Below are 18,092 nucleotides of genomic sequence, written 5' to 3' on the forward strand. Positions count from 1 at the left end.
AAAATTGCACCATTTTTACATACCTCCTTTGAGCTTCACTTACGATTACAATTCAGGAAAAAAATTGCCTCTTATCCGATCGTTTTCATACTTTGCCATATTGCTCATTTTGGTCATCAATATAAGTAAATGTACCCTTCGCCATTACGATCGAGAAAAAAATCGCTTTAGACGCGTTTGAAATTTGAATTCCTAAAAAGTTCCTGACGTTTATCCAGTTTTTAGTTTTAAACATAGATGGCGGTAGTAAAATAAAATTATTCGTATTTTTATTCAAAATAATATTTTTTATTACATAAATCGATTTATTTCGAGAGGCTGAGGAACTCGAAATTAACAATTAATTAATTAATTAATCCGTAGAGACATCTTTGGATTTGTACTTGTACATATTTTTTTACATATTGTCCATACATTAAATACAGAAGATTTGTGACAGCAGGTAAGTTGATTTTTGTTGCCAATTCAGATAATATTACATGTATTATTGTCTATGTAGAAACATATGTTTATATTTATTTTTCTTTCTCTCTTTTCTTTTATAATTCATTCCCTTCTTTGTTGTTTTTTTTTTATAATTTGTAATTATTATTATTATTATTAGTTGTTTGTGTATATACAATGTTTTATTTTTGTTATGTCTAATTTCTTTAGTTATTATTTTGTTTATTTTCTTTTCTGTTATATTTTTGACCATTGTGGCGTATTAGGAATTGAACCTGTAATGCTACAATGGTGCAAACTTTAAATAAATAAATAAATAATAAATGATCAACTTGGTGTCACAAATATCCCAGTCTAACCAGTAGTATAGCGGGATCGAACCCAATAATCACTTGGTGCTAAACATACACGCTACCACTGAACCATACTGCTGGCTATGTACATATATGTACATATGTGTGTATATTGAAGTTTTGTATATACATATGTATTTATATTGAAGAACATAGCGGGTAGGATGGTTTTTGCCAATTTGATGGAGGAACCGTTTCAACAATGAGATCAGATAAATTGGCAAACTCTGATAGGAAACGATCGACTTGGAATCACAAATATCCAGGTCTGACCAGCAGCATTAAAGATTAGCACGGAATCGAACCCGGTAACCTTTAAACATAAACGCAACCAACGAGCCATACTGCTGGCTAAATAGTGATTTCGGAAATGAAAATTGCACTTCCGCCATTTTCAAATATAACAGCTCATATATATCATATATGATATATCGATGGCTGATATTGTATGTCTATTTTTGAATTTGTATCAAATTTTAATTTTGTAGATTCTGGAATAATTCAGGTTTTTCCTTTCGAGGTAATTTATGTGGAATACTTAAATCTACACATTTTTCAAATGATCTTGACACAATATTGCAGACTCACAGTAAGACACCAGACCAACTTTTTATTACATCATATTACTATAAATATAGCATCAAATTTCATATTAGCGCAATATATGAAATACATTACAATATTAAAGTATACATATTACGCGAACTGATACCCAATGCGCATGCGTTGATGTATACAAATTTGATTTTATTCTATTTTATTTGTTCTTTTGTTATTGTAATTTTCTTCAACGCCGCCATATTGAGCAGTTTGTTGTTCGAATTCGCGATCCCGCGTACGTCTCTTCAGAGATAAAATAAGAAGAGGCTGGGGCAACAATCGAGTTCGATAATTCGATAAGGTGAGTGATCTTTTCACATAATATATCCTCATATATATTTGTATATTAATATATGTATATGCGGATATATTATAATAGGTGTTTGATGAAGTTGTAGTAATGATGATGATGGAAGGCTTGTCACCAGATGACAAGTTCTTTAATACGAAATCATCATCCCTAGAAGAAGAGAATAATATCTGGAACACTTATTTATTGGATCAATGTTTATTTTCTTTTCTTCTGAAACAATAAGCGTCTGCTTTGCTTTTTTAAATTATAAAATCTAATATATAATTTGGAAAGAGACTTTGTATGTAACCTTCGTTGGGTCGTAAATGTATGACGTCATTGAAAAAATAATTAGATTTTTTTCGATTCCAAGGATTCGAAGTCCCCGGGGTGCAAATGCGCCGAGGGCGAAGCCGCCTTCGCGCCGGGGGCGCAGGCGCCGGATTCTGGTATACATATAATTTTTTATAAGAGATTTACTATATATGTTTGTTTGTTCGTGACAGTCAATTTAATAAAAAAACATATGAGTATTCAAATAAATTTATATAAAATAAAACTATGCAAATAAATTTAATAAAATATTTACTATTAGATTAGTCGTGTTTAAGCGGTTATTATTACAAAAAACCGAGCGAAGCCGGGTAAAACCACTAGCGACTAATAATTTAACTTTGCATATACATATGTACATATATGTACATAGTCACAAAGTATATCACATCACAACGCACAGCGTGACTGGTCTATCAGATCTATCTAGACATTGTCGATTTAAAAAAAACCATATTTTTTATTTATATTTCCTCATGATGTCATTATGGGTTACCCCTGTGCGATTTATCTGGTATTAGACTTTTAAATATATTAATTTGAAATCACATTCACGTCAAATAGTGATGACATATTGGGTGGGATGGTTTTTGCCAATTTGATGGAGGAACCGTTTCAACAATGAAATCAGATAAATTGGTAAAATCTGATAAGAAACGATTGACTTGGAGTCACAAATATCCAAATATGACCAGCAGCATTGCAGAAATACGTAATTAATAAATTTTCAATTGAGGTCAAACCAAGGCTTGAACCAGGGAACTTCTTAATAGTTAGCATTAACGCAACCACCGGGCCATGCTGCGGGGATTTTATACTGTCAAATACAGGAAAATACAAGGTTATCTAAAACGGTTACTACCCGTATCTAATTTTACTAGAAATTCCTCTATTGTTTATAATTTAAAAATAATACCTAATTGTCCACCGAGGAGTGGATTCGTTATTTTTATCGGTTCCGCTTTTGTTTTTTCTTTCTTTTTTTAATGAAATACATCTTCGTTAATTGAATTATGTCAAAACACGAGAATCGAGTAAAAGGAATAGGGTTCAGATCATTTTAATACATTTTCGATAGAAAATAGAAAAAAAAATTCAAACAACTTACATAAATTATCGAAATTTTATGTCCATTTTTAGGATTTATAAAGACATGATCATTAAAATCTTTTGGCCGATGGACATTTAGTCGACGGACATTTGGCCGAAAGATCATTAAGCTGACGGATGTTTGGCCGATTGTATATTGAAATTACTCAAAACTTAGAAATATAATCGTTCGCTTTTCCACAAGAAAGCTGTGTACCGTATATCCCTGGAAAGCAGACACTTAAAACTGTCAAGCCTAAAAATCACTTAGCCAATCGTTGGTAAGAAGGATGGAGGCGCGCGTGTTGTTTTCCTTAAGAAGCGCAAGGCTTTCTATCTCACCCAGGATAAAATGCCAAGACCAGCTACAAAAAGTGATTTTCTAAGCATGTGAGGAATGCCCGTTCATTCTTTCATAGAACTAGGGAGGATACTTATCCTTTTAAATGGTCGTCATAAGGGAAAGAGAGTTGTTCTCGTTTTGACTTCTCCTCGTATCTGGCCCGTTCAGATACAGTTATTATTTAGATATTTCAAATTCAAGATTGGTCTCAGATCATCGCAATATCCCCACAGAATTTTGTGATATTTATTTTTTATTTTCTTATTTGACAGAACATGAACACCTTTACAGATCGTTCCAAAGTTACGAATGCACTAATACAGATACAATAAAATCAATATACATACATGAGAATTTTATATATTACAATGCAAATTCATACAAGAATCCACAGTGACATTCACAGTGATTTTTTGGAACCAATCTATCTGTATCTTTTGGACCACCCTATCTGCATCTTTAGACCGCAATCTCGTTTGGATCGCGCATCGCGATCGTATTTTAGATTTTTAAATGCTTTTTATTATTACTAAATTATGTTCACAATACATCTATTTTAATAGGTACTGATCTACTGATAATTTTCTATTTTACAATTTTAAATTAATTTTGTTAGTAATCATAGTATTATATTATTTTAATGTTAATGTACAGCATCATAGGAAAAAGAGCTCAAAAACCTATTTACAAACCTTATACATGCTCATACTGGTTAGTTTGTTAGTAATGTCGGTAACAAACCGAATATTATTTATGTCATGCAGTTTTTTCGATTTAGGATTATGGGTGTATTATAAATTATTTTTAGGGATTTATTTTGTATTATTTAGAGCTTGGAAAGGTTAGTATTCGAGGCGTTATTTATTTGGAAAATTTACAGTTTATTAAGTTACATAGATTGATAGTAAAAAAAATATAATTATGTTAAGTAAACCATTAATAATTTTCACATATAGGTAAAAAAAAGAAAAGCTCAAACATTTAAAATAAGAAACAAAAATGATAATAGAGTAAGATAGTTAAAGAAAACAAAAAAAGAAAAAAAAATAGAAATAACAGTATAATAAAAATATCAAAATAATAAGAATAATAATATGATAAAAATTATGAAATAATAAAAAAAATATAATATATAACAAAAAACAAAAAGACAAAATAAATACATCAAAATAAAAATTCATAATCACAATCGTAAATTTTCATTAAAATTAATCATCGAAAAACAAATTTGCAATAATTACTCTAGCTTGTATAGCATTAATATTAAATAAGTCAAACATAGAAATTGTTAAGATTAGTGTGTTGACGGTGGAGCTTGCACGCCAGATGAATGAGCTTCTTCCATAATTAGAAAAAGTATTAGGTATGTAAAGGAGCTCATTACATCTAGTCATTCTATTTGGTACACGCAATGATAGTCTGCTCAATAATTGAGGACAGTCGATCGAGCCGTTAAGGATGTTCAAAATTGTTGAGATGTCAGCTATCTCCCTTCTTTTGACAAGAGGAAGTATATGCCGACACCTACAAGCATCTTCATAGGAAGTATAGGTTAATCCAAAACGGCTACTGACGTACCTCAAGAATCTCTTCTGAATGCGCTCCAATCTGTCTCTTGCACCAGAGTACTCTGGGTTCCAAACTTGGGATGCAAACTCAACAATACTTCTTATTATATATATATATTATATGTTATACCGTGATAGTATAAGTTATTTGATTTTCGCACTATTTTGACCGTTAAAAATGTATTAAAATGATCCGAGCCCTGTTCCCTTCACTCGATACCCGACTTGTAAACTCGGCTAGCCAGAAGTGGCCGATTGTTGCAAAAACCAAACCGAGAAAAACGAAATGGTACATGAGCGAACTATTAGAAGGAGCCTCGAGATGTGGTGGCGCCCCCCCGTTCAGGTGTGTCGGGGCGGCTGTGCGGCTCGGGCGCCCCCGCCGCCGGTCGGCCGGCGCCGGCGCCCCTCGCCGAGACGCCCCTGTGTTTTCATTTCAACCGTTTATTGCCGCGCACGCCGACCCCTATTATTGTTTTACTTGCCGACCAGCGACAACACAACAACACGACTCCACACTACTGCCACCGCCACTGCAACTGACTATACCGAAATCACACACGCCGTAGCTACAACTACCCGCTAATCATTTTTACTATTTATATATCATACATACATATATATTTACATTGTGAAGTTTGTGTATTGAAAGTGCGTGACACGTGACACTCGATTTGACGTTTGCCCCCACCCCCCCACACCCACCTCCCACACCTCGAGGCAAGGATTGAGGTTATGTATTTATAATAAGTGTGTAATTTTACTCGACGAATTATAACTTAGGCAGTTAAACGGTGAATGTTCCTCTCGCGATAAGGCTCGTAATCCGCGAAACAGCTTTTCAACAGCGCGATAAAGCTCTCAAACTCGCGCTTATGATTCTCGTATGCGTGTTTGTGTTTGTAAATGTCATTTTCAATGTTTCCGCGTGTACTTTTATGCGAGTTTTATGCTTCGGATTAATTGGAATACTCGTTGATTTATTTAATGAATATTATATTACGGTGAAGTTTCGTCGTACTGGCGCCGTGAAAGTTTATAAGGCTTTGTTTAATCGATGATGCATAGATTAAAATCGAGGCTATCGTCGAAATGGCGTATTTTTTGTGTGTTTGAACTATTATTGTGAAATAGTTGAGATAGTCTAAGGTTAAGCTGCCGTGTTTATCTTAAACTTAAACTTAATATACTCGCATTTAACATGTCGATTGTTTATTTAAACAAGGCTGAATTTGTATATGTTCAAAGAACTTCATCTAAGTAAAGTAAAAATATTTAAAAAAAAATCACTTTTTATATTCTTCTTTTTGGTTTTGAAACGTTTTCTTTGTAATTAATGAATATTTTTCCTCTTTGAAGAGCATTCATTTATATAAAAGTAAAAACAACATTGATAAACGTGCTTTCATTGACTTAATTAGTTTTTCCCGTACTTATGTACATCAATTTATTTAGTGGTATTGATTTTCTTTGAGTGACAATTTCAAAGCAATTCATACTAACATTATTAATTTACATAATAATGATCGAGTGAAGGCCTTAAAGGATTTCGGGCGTTATTTAGATTGTAATTCGCAACGCGCCCGAAAACTTCCAGTTAAATCACTTAACCCTTTCGCCGTTTGAAGTCGTTCGGACGAGTCCTTTCGAAGTTCGTTCGCACAAAGGCGTTCAAATCACCACTTTTCACGAAACGGTGCGCGATTCACATTTTACGTAATGGCAATCAATCGATTTTCGTCTTTTTTTCCACATATGTACACAAATATATGAAACACACGTGGAACGTTCAATTTGGACCGATTATATCATACGATCCGGCGCACGATACGCGGTCGACCTTCGTCGCCACCATCGATTTTCCCATTCCCGACAGGTTTGGTTAGCATTAATAATATTTACAACGAGGCGACAAACCGACACATGGATGTCGGTGGAAATTAGCCCCCACCCACCCCCGCTACCCGCCGAAAATCGTTGTGCTACACGCAATGACAATAACCGGTGCAGTTTGCGCGGACCGGTTGGGGGAAAATCCCGCAACGCGACCGCAGACTTTCACCGACGCGTTGTAATCCGATCATATTCTGTGTGTACGTGTGTGTATGTTTGTTATGGTCAGATTTTGATTTGATTTGGTTCGTGTTTTAGGGCTGGCGCTGCACCGGTTTGTTGTCGGTTGTCGTTATCGATCGGAAAAGTTATCTGCACTCGAGTGGTGAGCTTTCGGTCGGGCTTGTTTTGCATTCTTTGGTGCGAGAGAAAAGTGAGACAAATCTATGAACTTATGTGGGTGCACCATATGCGTTCGACGTTGGTATTGAAAATATGTACTGTGCAATACGGACTCTTTGCAATGGTTCATGAATGCATTGAATTTGTATATACACATGTATAATATTCAGGTTTGTTGTATTGTTTACATTTCTGATGCATTGGATTGTATGAGAAATATTTGTTCGCAATACGCAAAATCAGTCGCTCAAACTTTTTTACTATTACTGAAATGAACTATGTAGTGATGAATTTTAAATACCTTATTAGAAAACATTTAAATGGATTGGTAACCATTTTTTTACAATACAAAATTTTTGAAAATAGTTATTACAAATATGGTTGTATATACGTTAAAGTTGAAGTGTGTCTTCCAGTTGTTGTATATTTTGACTAGTTGGAATATATTCTATTGAACCTGGTACCAACTGCCGTTGAAGGTTGTAGTTGAAGTGTATTTTCAGTTGTAATATATTTTAATTAGTTAGAATATATTCCGTATATACGTAACACACGTAAGTTGATTCATATAGCGAATTACACTCCAACTGGTCAAAATATATTACAACTGAAAATACACTTTAACTACAACGGCAGTTGGTATCAGCTAGATGGAATATATTCGAACTTATAGAAGGAAATCCTCGGGGGCTATGCAAATATTTATATAAGCTAAAAGTTTCATTTCACTTTAAATTTATCAGGTAAAATATAAAAATATATTTTCTCAGTTATTTTTTTCTATTTTAATGAAGTAATATCCGTTCTAGAAAATTCTGCTATAGAAAATATCCGGAAAGCTAGGTAAACCTTTTTCTACATGCGAAATCCGGTGTAGTGACATGAGCACTTTCACAAAAGCTTTACTGAAGATTTCCCAGCCAAAATCCAACCGTATAATAATGTTCCACATTTAAGTATTTTTCTGAAAATTTCTTTTCCTTGCTAAATGAAATTGTATTCGGAAAAAAATTATTACCGAACGATGTCAAATTTTTTATTGCAAATTTATAAAATGTATTTATATTTTTTATCGTATATTTTCCCATTGGTAAAAAAATTCTTTGTTACGTTTCGTCGAACATAATTAATATCATTAAGCAACAATAGCACGCGCTGCAGAGCGGAAACTTAAAGGTTTCGATATCATTGTACGGTATTTTTGTGTATTTTTACCCGAGATGGAGGGTTCGATTTTCACGTCGACGTTGACCTTAATTAGGGGAGGGGATCCGAAGCGAATTCAGGGGGCTCAGGGGTATAAAATATTTATCTATTTGTCCGGTTCCGGTCGCTCGTTAAGTGAAATTCTTCGGTGGTAACCGCTAATTCAACATCCCGATATCCACACCGTATCTCCAATTTATACATTCGAGACAAAAGAGCAAAGTTTAACGCGACATTAAATGCTGCAAAAAAGTATAAAAGGCATCGCATCATACTTATCATTTAATGTGAGAAAAAAATGAACCCTCTGGCTCGTCTCCCGCGAGAGTTTAAAAATTCTTTTGAATTACGGCTGACTTTATTATGTTCTCTCGTAGTAAATTATAATAAAAATGAAAAGTTAGGACAGGTTTCCTCTTGTGGGTAATAAGACAATGAAACTGACTTTCATTGCGCGTATACAAGACTCGTGGCACGGTTAAGGGTTGTCCGAAATTATTAATGGAAATACTTAGCGGTGATTTATACTTAAGGAAGCGGGTATTTTGTGTGTCACTATTGAATTCATACAACAAAATTTACGCGGGTCATATTTAAAACAAAGCTTTCGCTTTTGCAATATATATTGTTTGCAATTACTTTACGGTGTTTTTCAATATAATGTTCTACAGTACCGAGTTTGATTTAGGCTAAGCATATCGTCTTTTACTATCAATTTTAATTTAAAATATAGTACGCACGTGATGAATTTATATATTTAATGTAATTTTGATGTTGGACTAGTGCGCGCTTTTTTCTTCTAAGAGTTTTCTTTTATCCTTAAAAAAAACAAGGGCGTAAAAAAAGAAAAATTCTTTTCGTCGCGAATAAACATTAAACGAGCATTAAATTTTATACACAAGGCCGTTACTCCGTTCGAAGGAAATATTTTTACGCATAAAAATAATAAAAAGAGAAGAAAACGGGTTCTTCAATACGCCATCGACATTTTCCCCTTTGCCGTCGAACGCGCCTCTTTTAAAACGTATAATTTACCCATTTTAATTTTCTTTTATTGCACACATTCGCCTGTTTGCGGAGGAAAATCTCTCAATTTTCGATACAAGCGGAAATTTCCCACTCGCTCGGAAAGAAAATGGGCCTTTCAGTTTTTTTTTTACTTTTCTCATTCTATCCTCCATTTTTATATACACTTCCTAGCGCATTTCGCGTCTTTTAAAAATATTAAGCGTACATAAGATTGCGTCATACTTCCACATTATTTTTCACGGCCTCATTTCAATCAATCCGAGGAGCGCGAACGATATTCGACAAATGTAGACGTGTGGAATTATCTCGAGGCTTTGTTTCTCTAATGTATTTAAGGTATTCCCCTCAGTTAGATTTGCTCTACGTAGAAGATTATCCCGTAAGTAAGTATGACGTTTTCGTTCTCCGGGTTCAAAATTGCTACACACCCGCACCGTACCGTAGTGGCGCTTAAGCGATTCGAATATCTCGAGGCACGTGGTAATTTAATTTCCACGTGATTACTCGCATTTGGTTACTACCATACCCTTGCAGCATCCCTCCGTTCTGGAAAAGCGTCGAGCAAACATACGCACCGAGAAACAGTGGAAAAGAAAGCGAGGCGAGATTAAATTCGCGGGTGCGCGAGCACTTGGTAGATATCTCCGCGTACGGTACTCCTCAAAGGATTCGTCTACAACGGCGACACATAGGAAAAAATATATATAAGGAAATCTTAAATAAAAATCCTTTCATGCTTGTGTATTTTTTCGGCTTGTTTTGATGTTGAAATGTCGCCGGTGGGTGGGTGGGTGGGTGGTATAAAAAGCGCTTGTTTGTTCAATTCCGGCTAAGGGGCTTGATAGAGCACTCGTAGATACGCTTCTGTGAAACGCGACGGCGAGTGCGACTCCCCCCCCGCATTGTTCTTTTGAATAAATAAATCCTCTATTTGCTCAGAAATTGCCATTTCATGACGAAGAATGGAATAAAGCAAATTTAATACACGTATATATTGTACATATACAAATGTGCCGGGGGAGAAAGTCGACTTTGTAGATTACGATTCGACTGCTTCTGCTGCGAGATGGCGAACGCTTACCTTTTGTAGACGCTTTTTATTTCGCGTTTTTTTTATTTTTCAGTTTGTTGCTACATTTATTTTTTACACCTCAATTTTGAGAGCATTCAATGATGGCTTTTGTTGGGGACTCGCACGATTCAGTTTAAGTGCTTAATTTTTTACGGGTTTTTTACGAACTTGTCGCAATTTCGATGTTGATTTTAGACGGCTATATATGTATGTATATTTGTACATGTATGTATGTATATACAGAGGTAAACATGGCATTTTTTTTATTTTAAACAATTTATATCGATTATTTGACAAATAAACGGTTAATTGAGCATCATATATATAAATTTAATCCCACACATTTTTTTACGTCGTTGACCCATCTGCCTTATACCCTTTTCCAGTCTCTTGGGTACCATTCGAGCACTTTTGTACATTCTTATAGCTATGTAACCCGCCCATTGTCATTTCTCCACTCACTTTACTATGTGATAATAAACACTTTTATGGCGAAGAAAATATTTTAAACGAATAAATAATACTGTTTAATTTTATATGAAAGTTCACATACCAATCTACATATATGTATTTATTAAATATATGGTAAAATTTAATATTATTTTATATTTTATTTTCTATAGAGACAGAAATGTTTTGATTAAAATTATAACTTGGGTTATAATCACTATGATTTATCTTTAAGAGGAGGTTAAAATTAAAATAAAAAAAAAGTTAAAAATTAAATTTACTACAAATTAATGATATTGAGCTTAAATTTTAATAACGAATTTTAAATCATACATTTTTTAATTGCTTTTAGAGGCACTTAAAAGTTTTCAAACTATATATAATATTTTTATAAAATTTGTGAACTACACGAAAAAGCTTGTATAATTTACCATTAACCGTTTACTATTACGTTAATCAAATATAATAAATTATTTTTAAATCTGAATATACGCTATGTGTAAGATCTTAATGTAAATTTAATTGTATATATATACATATATATATATTTATTTATTTTTTTACTTTTAAATGCTTTTTATTATTAATAAATTATGTTCACAATACATCTTATATCTATTTTAATAGCTACTGATCTACTGATCATTTTATATTGTACACTTTTAATTTAATTGTGTTAGTAATCATACATTATATTATTCTAATGTTAATATACAGCATCATAGGAAATAGAGCTCAAAAACCTATTTACAATTCTTATACATAAATGCTCATAATAAATCTAATACATAATATTAATTCAAGACTCTCTAAAGTCAATGATCTAAAGCAGATTTAGTTTAGGTAATTTGTGTTTATACTTTAAGGGTATAGACATTTTGTTGTAATCACCGAGACTCTTCACAAGTGTGTTAGTATGGTTATTAGTGATTCTGTCATAGAATCTACTGGTTAGTTTGTTAGTAATATCTGTAACTAACGGAATATTATTTATGGCATGCAGTTTTTTAAAGTTAGTATATATGGGTGTATTATAAATTATTTTTGGGGATTTGTTTTGTATTATTTGGAGCTTGGAAAGGTTAGTATTCGAGAGGTTATTCCATACAGGTGAAGCATAGGCTAATAATGGTAATGTGAGCGCGCGATATAATTTTATTTTATTTTAAGTTGATAAAGTACTATGGCGATTAAATATTGGGTATATTGTGGATATACCCCGCATTGCCTTGCATTTCGCTGCCTCAATGTTAGGTGCCCATCTCATTATTTTATCGAATGTTACTCCAATTGTATATATATGATATGTACATATGTTCCAGTTGAAGTGTATCTTCCAGTTGTAATGCATTTTGACTAGTTGTAATATATGTTTACTACTTGGAATATATTCCATCTAACTTGATACCAACTACCGTGATATCTAAATTGAATTTTTAGTTGTAATATATTTTCACTAGTTGGATTACATTCCGTCTAACACAAGTTGATTCATATGGCGAATTACATTCCAACTAGTCAAAATATAATACAACTGAAAATACAGTTCAACTGTAAGTAAAATGAAGAGAATTGGTAACTAGTAAAAATATATTACATCTAGGACATAGACTTTAACTGAAACATATACATACATACATATATGTATATAAATGGATAGATCTGAAAATGTATCAAATATGCATAATTAAATCATTATTCGGGTTGATTGCATGCACGTAACTTGCAAATTAAGTGCAGACAGCGTCGAAATTCACCCGATGACCACCCTCGAAGATAATCCGATTTTCCAGCTGACTAGAATCCCTTCTGTTCTCCTCCCCTTCCGGCATAGCCTCAGGTTTATTTTCCGCTCGGCCGAATACAGAATTGAACCCGAGATATGATATTCGTTAATTAGATGACTATCGTCTCTTCCCACCGCAGAGAGAGAGAGAGAGTTAGAGAGAGAAAGAGCTCACAGCAAAAACGACGACCGACAACAAAGCTTATTTTTTGTCGAAAAAGCATTTTTTTAATTAGTACATCGAGCTTCATCTAAAAATATTACTCTACACAATTTAATTTCGCAGTCAGTAGCAGTGTGCTTATAATATAACGCGGACGTATTTGAACTGTATTGAAAGATAAAATGTTGTGAATTCATAATGTGTGTGTTAATATTGAAAAACGCATCGTGTCTGCTGATGATAGTATGCCTCGCTGTGAATTTATCTCGAGGGTGTTACGTTTTTCCCAACGGTGAGTATTAATTTTTAATGTTTATATTATATATGTTTGTATATATTGTTCGTAATTGAAATAAAAATGGTATTGGGTCATCGTAGTGGATTATAAGTGAAAAATAACATAATATCAGATAACCTATCACGTCCAGTAATTGCCCTGTCAATTGCAGCATCAACAAAGAAAATTATAAGGGAATTTATCAGCCCAATAACCGATCTTTCGCCGCGGCAAATTTATTTCTGATATTTTTCGCCGAAATTACACACCTTTTTTTTCGGTCGAACAAAAGCGCAAAAACCCTAATTACGGCACCAAAACCAACAAAAAAATAAATAAACGCTCCACCCTTTACTAGAGTCTGCCGTTTTATATTTTCACTGATATTTTTGTCCCCGTACGGGTAACGAGCGGGAACAAAAATATTAGGGACTCGCATCAATAGCAAATTACGTAAACCACTGGTTTTCCCATAAACTAACCTTTTTCCGAAATGGGAGAGTAGCATCTGGACCATTGTTTCCCAATTAAAATACGAAGTGCACTTTTTGCCCCCTCAATATGGTCATGCGAAACGATCAATACTGTTCGTGTATATAACATCTACATGTATCCACAAATTTGGTTCAAAAAATTATTATCTGCTGCATTGTAATTGATGCAATTTATTAAGATGACATCATTTAAATGTATTATAGACAAAGTTTGTGAACACTAGGATAAAACTAAGGAGTTAATATTTTTATTGTATTTATTTAATGGTATTATACCTAAGTTAGAAATGAAATCAGTTTAAATGTGTATAAAAGTATTTCTTTGCTGTGTTTTTTTGTTTTTGTTTTAAAAGCAATTGTGATAAAATATTTGGAATCAGTGCAAAATAAAGACAGGTGGCAATATGAAACGTCAATTTCAATTCCAGATAAAAGAGAGAGAAACTCGTAGGTATTTTTAGGAAACTCGGTAAAAATTGATTGAAGACGAGGGCCCGTTTCACGATCCCGTTCGTCGTAAATCTTTAAGAGTGGTTTCCCGAAACGACAAGACCAAATCTTTAAAAATTTAAACTCGGCTTTGAGCTTTCGAAAAAAAACGATTCCAGCTTTGCGGGAAAAATCCTAGAGACTCTGAATTTAAAGGAGGAGATTTTTACTTCATCTTTTCGCAGAGACAATTCGAAACTTAGCACAGTCGAAATATTCGCCAGGGACGAGATAACGAAGATTTCATTGAATTTAAATTGGGCCATTCAAAATATACACAAAGGATAAATTTAAACGTGTTAAAGTTTCAGAATGTGGAATAATTTAATTCGAAATATAAGCAATTGTACAGGTGCAAAAATCTGGAATTGATCGAACGAAATGCCGCGCCGGAGAAAGGTCTGGTGTTTTATTTAAATTTATATTTGCAAAGGGATCTTAAGTTTTTCTTCGTGTTTCCATTAGTCTCGGGGGTGTGATTGTTTTACATATTGATCACTTTTTTCTGTTTCGTTCCAGAGTCGAGCGATCCCTGTAAGGAGATAGTTTGTGGATTTGGCGCCCGTTGTCAACCATCGGCTGACGGACGTACTGCTGAATGTCGCTGTCCCGAATCGTGTCCCAAATACGGTGACCATGCGGGATCTAGACCGGTGTGTGCCAGTGATGGAAAAGACTATCAAGATCATTGTTGGATGAGAAAAGCTGCCTGCGACACCAACTCGAACATCACTGTCAAATTCATAGGAAAATGCGGTATGTAATATTTAATAAGTTTAACAATGTATTAAAAAAATCATATAAGATTTTTATATTTAAAAAATGCAAAAGGTGTATTAAATTTCGTGAATATTTTTCATGAACATTTTAAGAAGACACGTTGAATATATAAATTTAATTAAATAATGCTATTATGTTAAATCAAGTCATTTGAATTTAAAGATAAATTAATTTAAAAATAGAATACTAAATTTTGTTAAAGTTTTGATAGTTATGTTATAGAAAATTTTTAAATTTCAATAATTTAAAATTAATGGAGATTTTTTTATTATATTTTCCCATGATGCCATTGCGGGTTGCTCCTGAGCGACACCTGTGGTATTAAACATGAAAAATATATAGATTTATAGATCATAAATTTAAAATCATATTCAAATAATGGTGATAAATAATAAATGGTAGGATGGTTTTTGCCAGTTTGACGAGGAACCGTTTCAACAGTAAAATCATCTAGATGTATGTATGTATTCGCAAACTCTGGTAGGAAACGATCGACTTGGATACACAGATATGTAAGTCTGACCAGCAGCATTGCAGAAATTCTCAGAATATATTATTTTCAATTGAAGTCAAACCAAGGCTTGAACCCTGGAACCTCTTAGTAGTTAGCATTAACGCAACTACCGGGTTGGGCTCGCATTTTTTGATTTTAAATAAAATATACCATGAAAAATATCATACAATAAGAAACAACAAATTAAATCAACTGAAATAACGAATCGAAGTATTTTATAATTTCATTTCTGTATTTTTATGTTTTTCAAATAAATGAGAATTCTAAAATTTGTATGTTGTTCATATGTAAATTGAAAAAAACATTTCGTGAAGTTTAGCGTTTGAATTATACTTATTTTGTTATTTGAAAGTTGAAAGAAAAGCCGTATTATAAATAAAACACGAGATAGAAGCCTCAAGATAAACTAAAGTACAAATTCTTCAAATACACAAAACACGATCATTGAAAGGTTTTTCGTGTTTTTCCAGTTCGTCCTATGAAAACGATATTTTCACTTCCTCACGCGTATTTTATACGACTTCACGGATTTCCCAAATCACAAAGCACTTTACATACGTATTTCTGTACTTCTCAAAATCAAAACAACACAAATCAATCAACGATCGACTTTATCGTGGAAGTCGCGTCGAAACCTGGCATTTAGAACTCGCCTGGCAACCGCAGCGAATCAATACTGTTGTCAAACCGAATCGGAACGTTTGGTTTTCCTGCCTCTATCTTCCATCCCCTTCTTTCGTCCCCGTTTCCCATTAAATAATTAAACGAAAGCTGTCTTTATTACTTCCACCCCCCCCCCCCTTTTGCTTGTATTTCGAACTGTTGATTTTGGTCGCGGCTAAGGTTTATCAATGTTATTTCAAGGCGAAGTCACGCGCCGCCTCTGTTTTTTGTTCGTCGATACGTCTTTATGTTTGTAGGCGCGATTTCCCAACGAATTTGAACGTTGCCGTTAAAGAAAAAATATTTTTTTGGCCAGGAAATGAGTCGCTGCGTCCTTCCGGTTGAGAGTCATCGAAAATTCGGCTTATTTCTTTTTTAGTTGCGTCTATTTATTTTTTAAGCTTTATTTAACAATGGCATTTTATTATCGTATTGGTTTTTTAAATTGGATAAATTTCCTTGGGAATATTGATTGGATTTATTATTGAAATTTTATTAAATATGTTTTCATATTTTATTATTTACATACATACATACATATATACATACATACTTTTGTATATATGTATGTATACCAGGAAGGCTAATGGTAAACCCCAATGCGCCTATTTTGCCAATTACAAATATCGATAAACAATTTATAAAGTAATTTTACAGAGTATCATAGAAACATACATGGATAATTTTTTACATATTTTGATACATTGGCATTTTTTTTTAAATCGTAAAATTTCGATATGCTGAAAAACTGTAAATTTTCGAGATATTTATGGACAATCTTGCAGCATTTTATAAATCAGCGAATTAGAGATGCTGTTAACTCGAATTTTACGAGAAATATGACAGGGCTGCCAATTTGTTTAACCATTTCAATGTATTCGGATAAATTGGCAAACTCTGAAATCATTTGGAGTCATATATTCAAGGTCCGGCCAGCAGCACAGCCAGGTCTGCTGCTGACACAACCTGTGATCACACAATTGAACGCATCGTACCCTAACCATTGATCTATGCTGCTGGTTATGTGTATAATTTATATACATATCGTCAGTCCGGAAGAAAAACGTCACAAGTCAAAAAGTGTCTTTTTTCAATAGAGACGATTAAAGATTGAACGTGGTGAACACTTTAAAACGAAACTATTGCCCTTTGTCAACCGTAACTTGAACTATACAAATGATATTTTTCTAGCGAAAAGAATGATTTCTTTCTGAGCGTATGCAATCCATAGCTCAAAAATCGTTTTTTTTTTTTTACTTGTGACGTTTTTCTTCCGGACTGACGATATATATGTATGTATATAAATTATACACGTAATTGGGAAACGAATTTTTACTTTTCTTTTAGGTAAGAAATATTATTGTTTTATAAAGTATATAATATGATCGTTTCTTTTCCGAATTTTATATATGTAGGTAATTTTCTATTTTTATTATCAAAACATAAATCTACAAACTACAGGCAGATAGTAGAAAAACATGTCGTTTTCCTTTTGATCTTTCTCCCGTGTTTACTCATTCACTTGATTGATTTAACATTATTGTAAATACATATGTTAGAAAAAAGAGTGCGCGTACTTATGGATATACACAGAAAAATATTTTAAAAGGTTTAGTAGAATAATTTCAATTAAATAAAATGAGAATTTTTTTGTTGGTATTAAGTTTACGGATCGTCTGTAACGAGATGTACATGTGTACCTCTCACGAAGCTTTTTTTTACAACTCTCGGTGTCCTTAAGCTATTCAGCTCATAACCGCTAATCGAGCAAAAACGACGAGCACCTCGAGAACGAATGTAGCATGAAGCGAATGCTGCAAAAAAAGAGTGGGAGACTCATCTCAACGAACCGGCATTCCTGGGGTAGTTGGAGAGGATAAGAAAAAGCGGACGAGTAGAAATACAAATCATC

At 33.4% G+C, this 18,092-nt stretch overlaps 1 protein-coding gene across 1 annotated transcript in view; it reads left to right on the plus strand.

The window, feature by feature from the left end:
- The window catches only part of LOC143917705 (agrin-like), a 62,767-nt gene that overhangs the window by 13,393 nt on the left and 31,282 nt on the right, over positions 1 to 18,092 (plus strand). The window contains 1 exon segment of the mRNA XM_077439285.1: positions 14,743 to 14,979. Within this exon segment, the coding sequence (XP_077295411.1) occupies positions 14,743 to 14,979 (237 nt within the window).

Source organism: Arctopsyche grandis, chromosome 10 (genome assembly GCF_051622035.1).
Source record: "Arctopsyche grandis isolate Sample6627 chromosome 10, ASM5162203v2, whole genome shotgun sequence".
NCBI classification, from domain to species: Eukaryota; Metazoa; Arthropoda; class Insecta; order Trichoptera; family Hydropsychidae; genus Arctopsyche; species Arctopsyche grandis.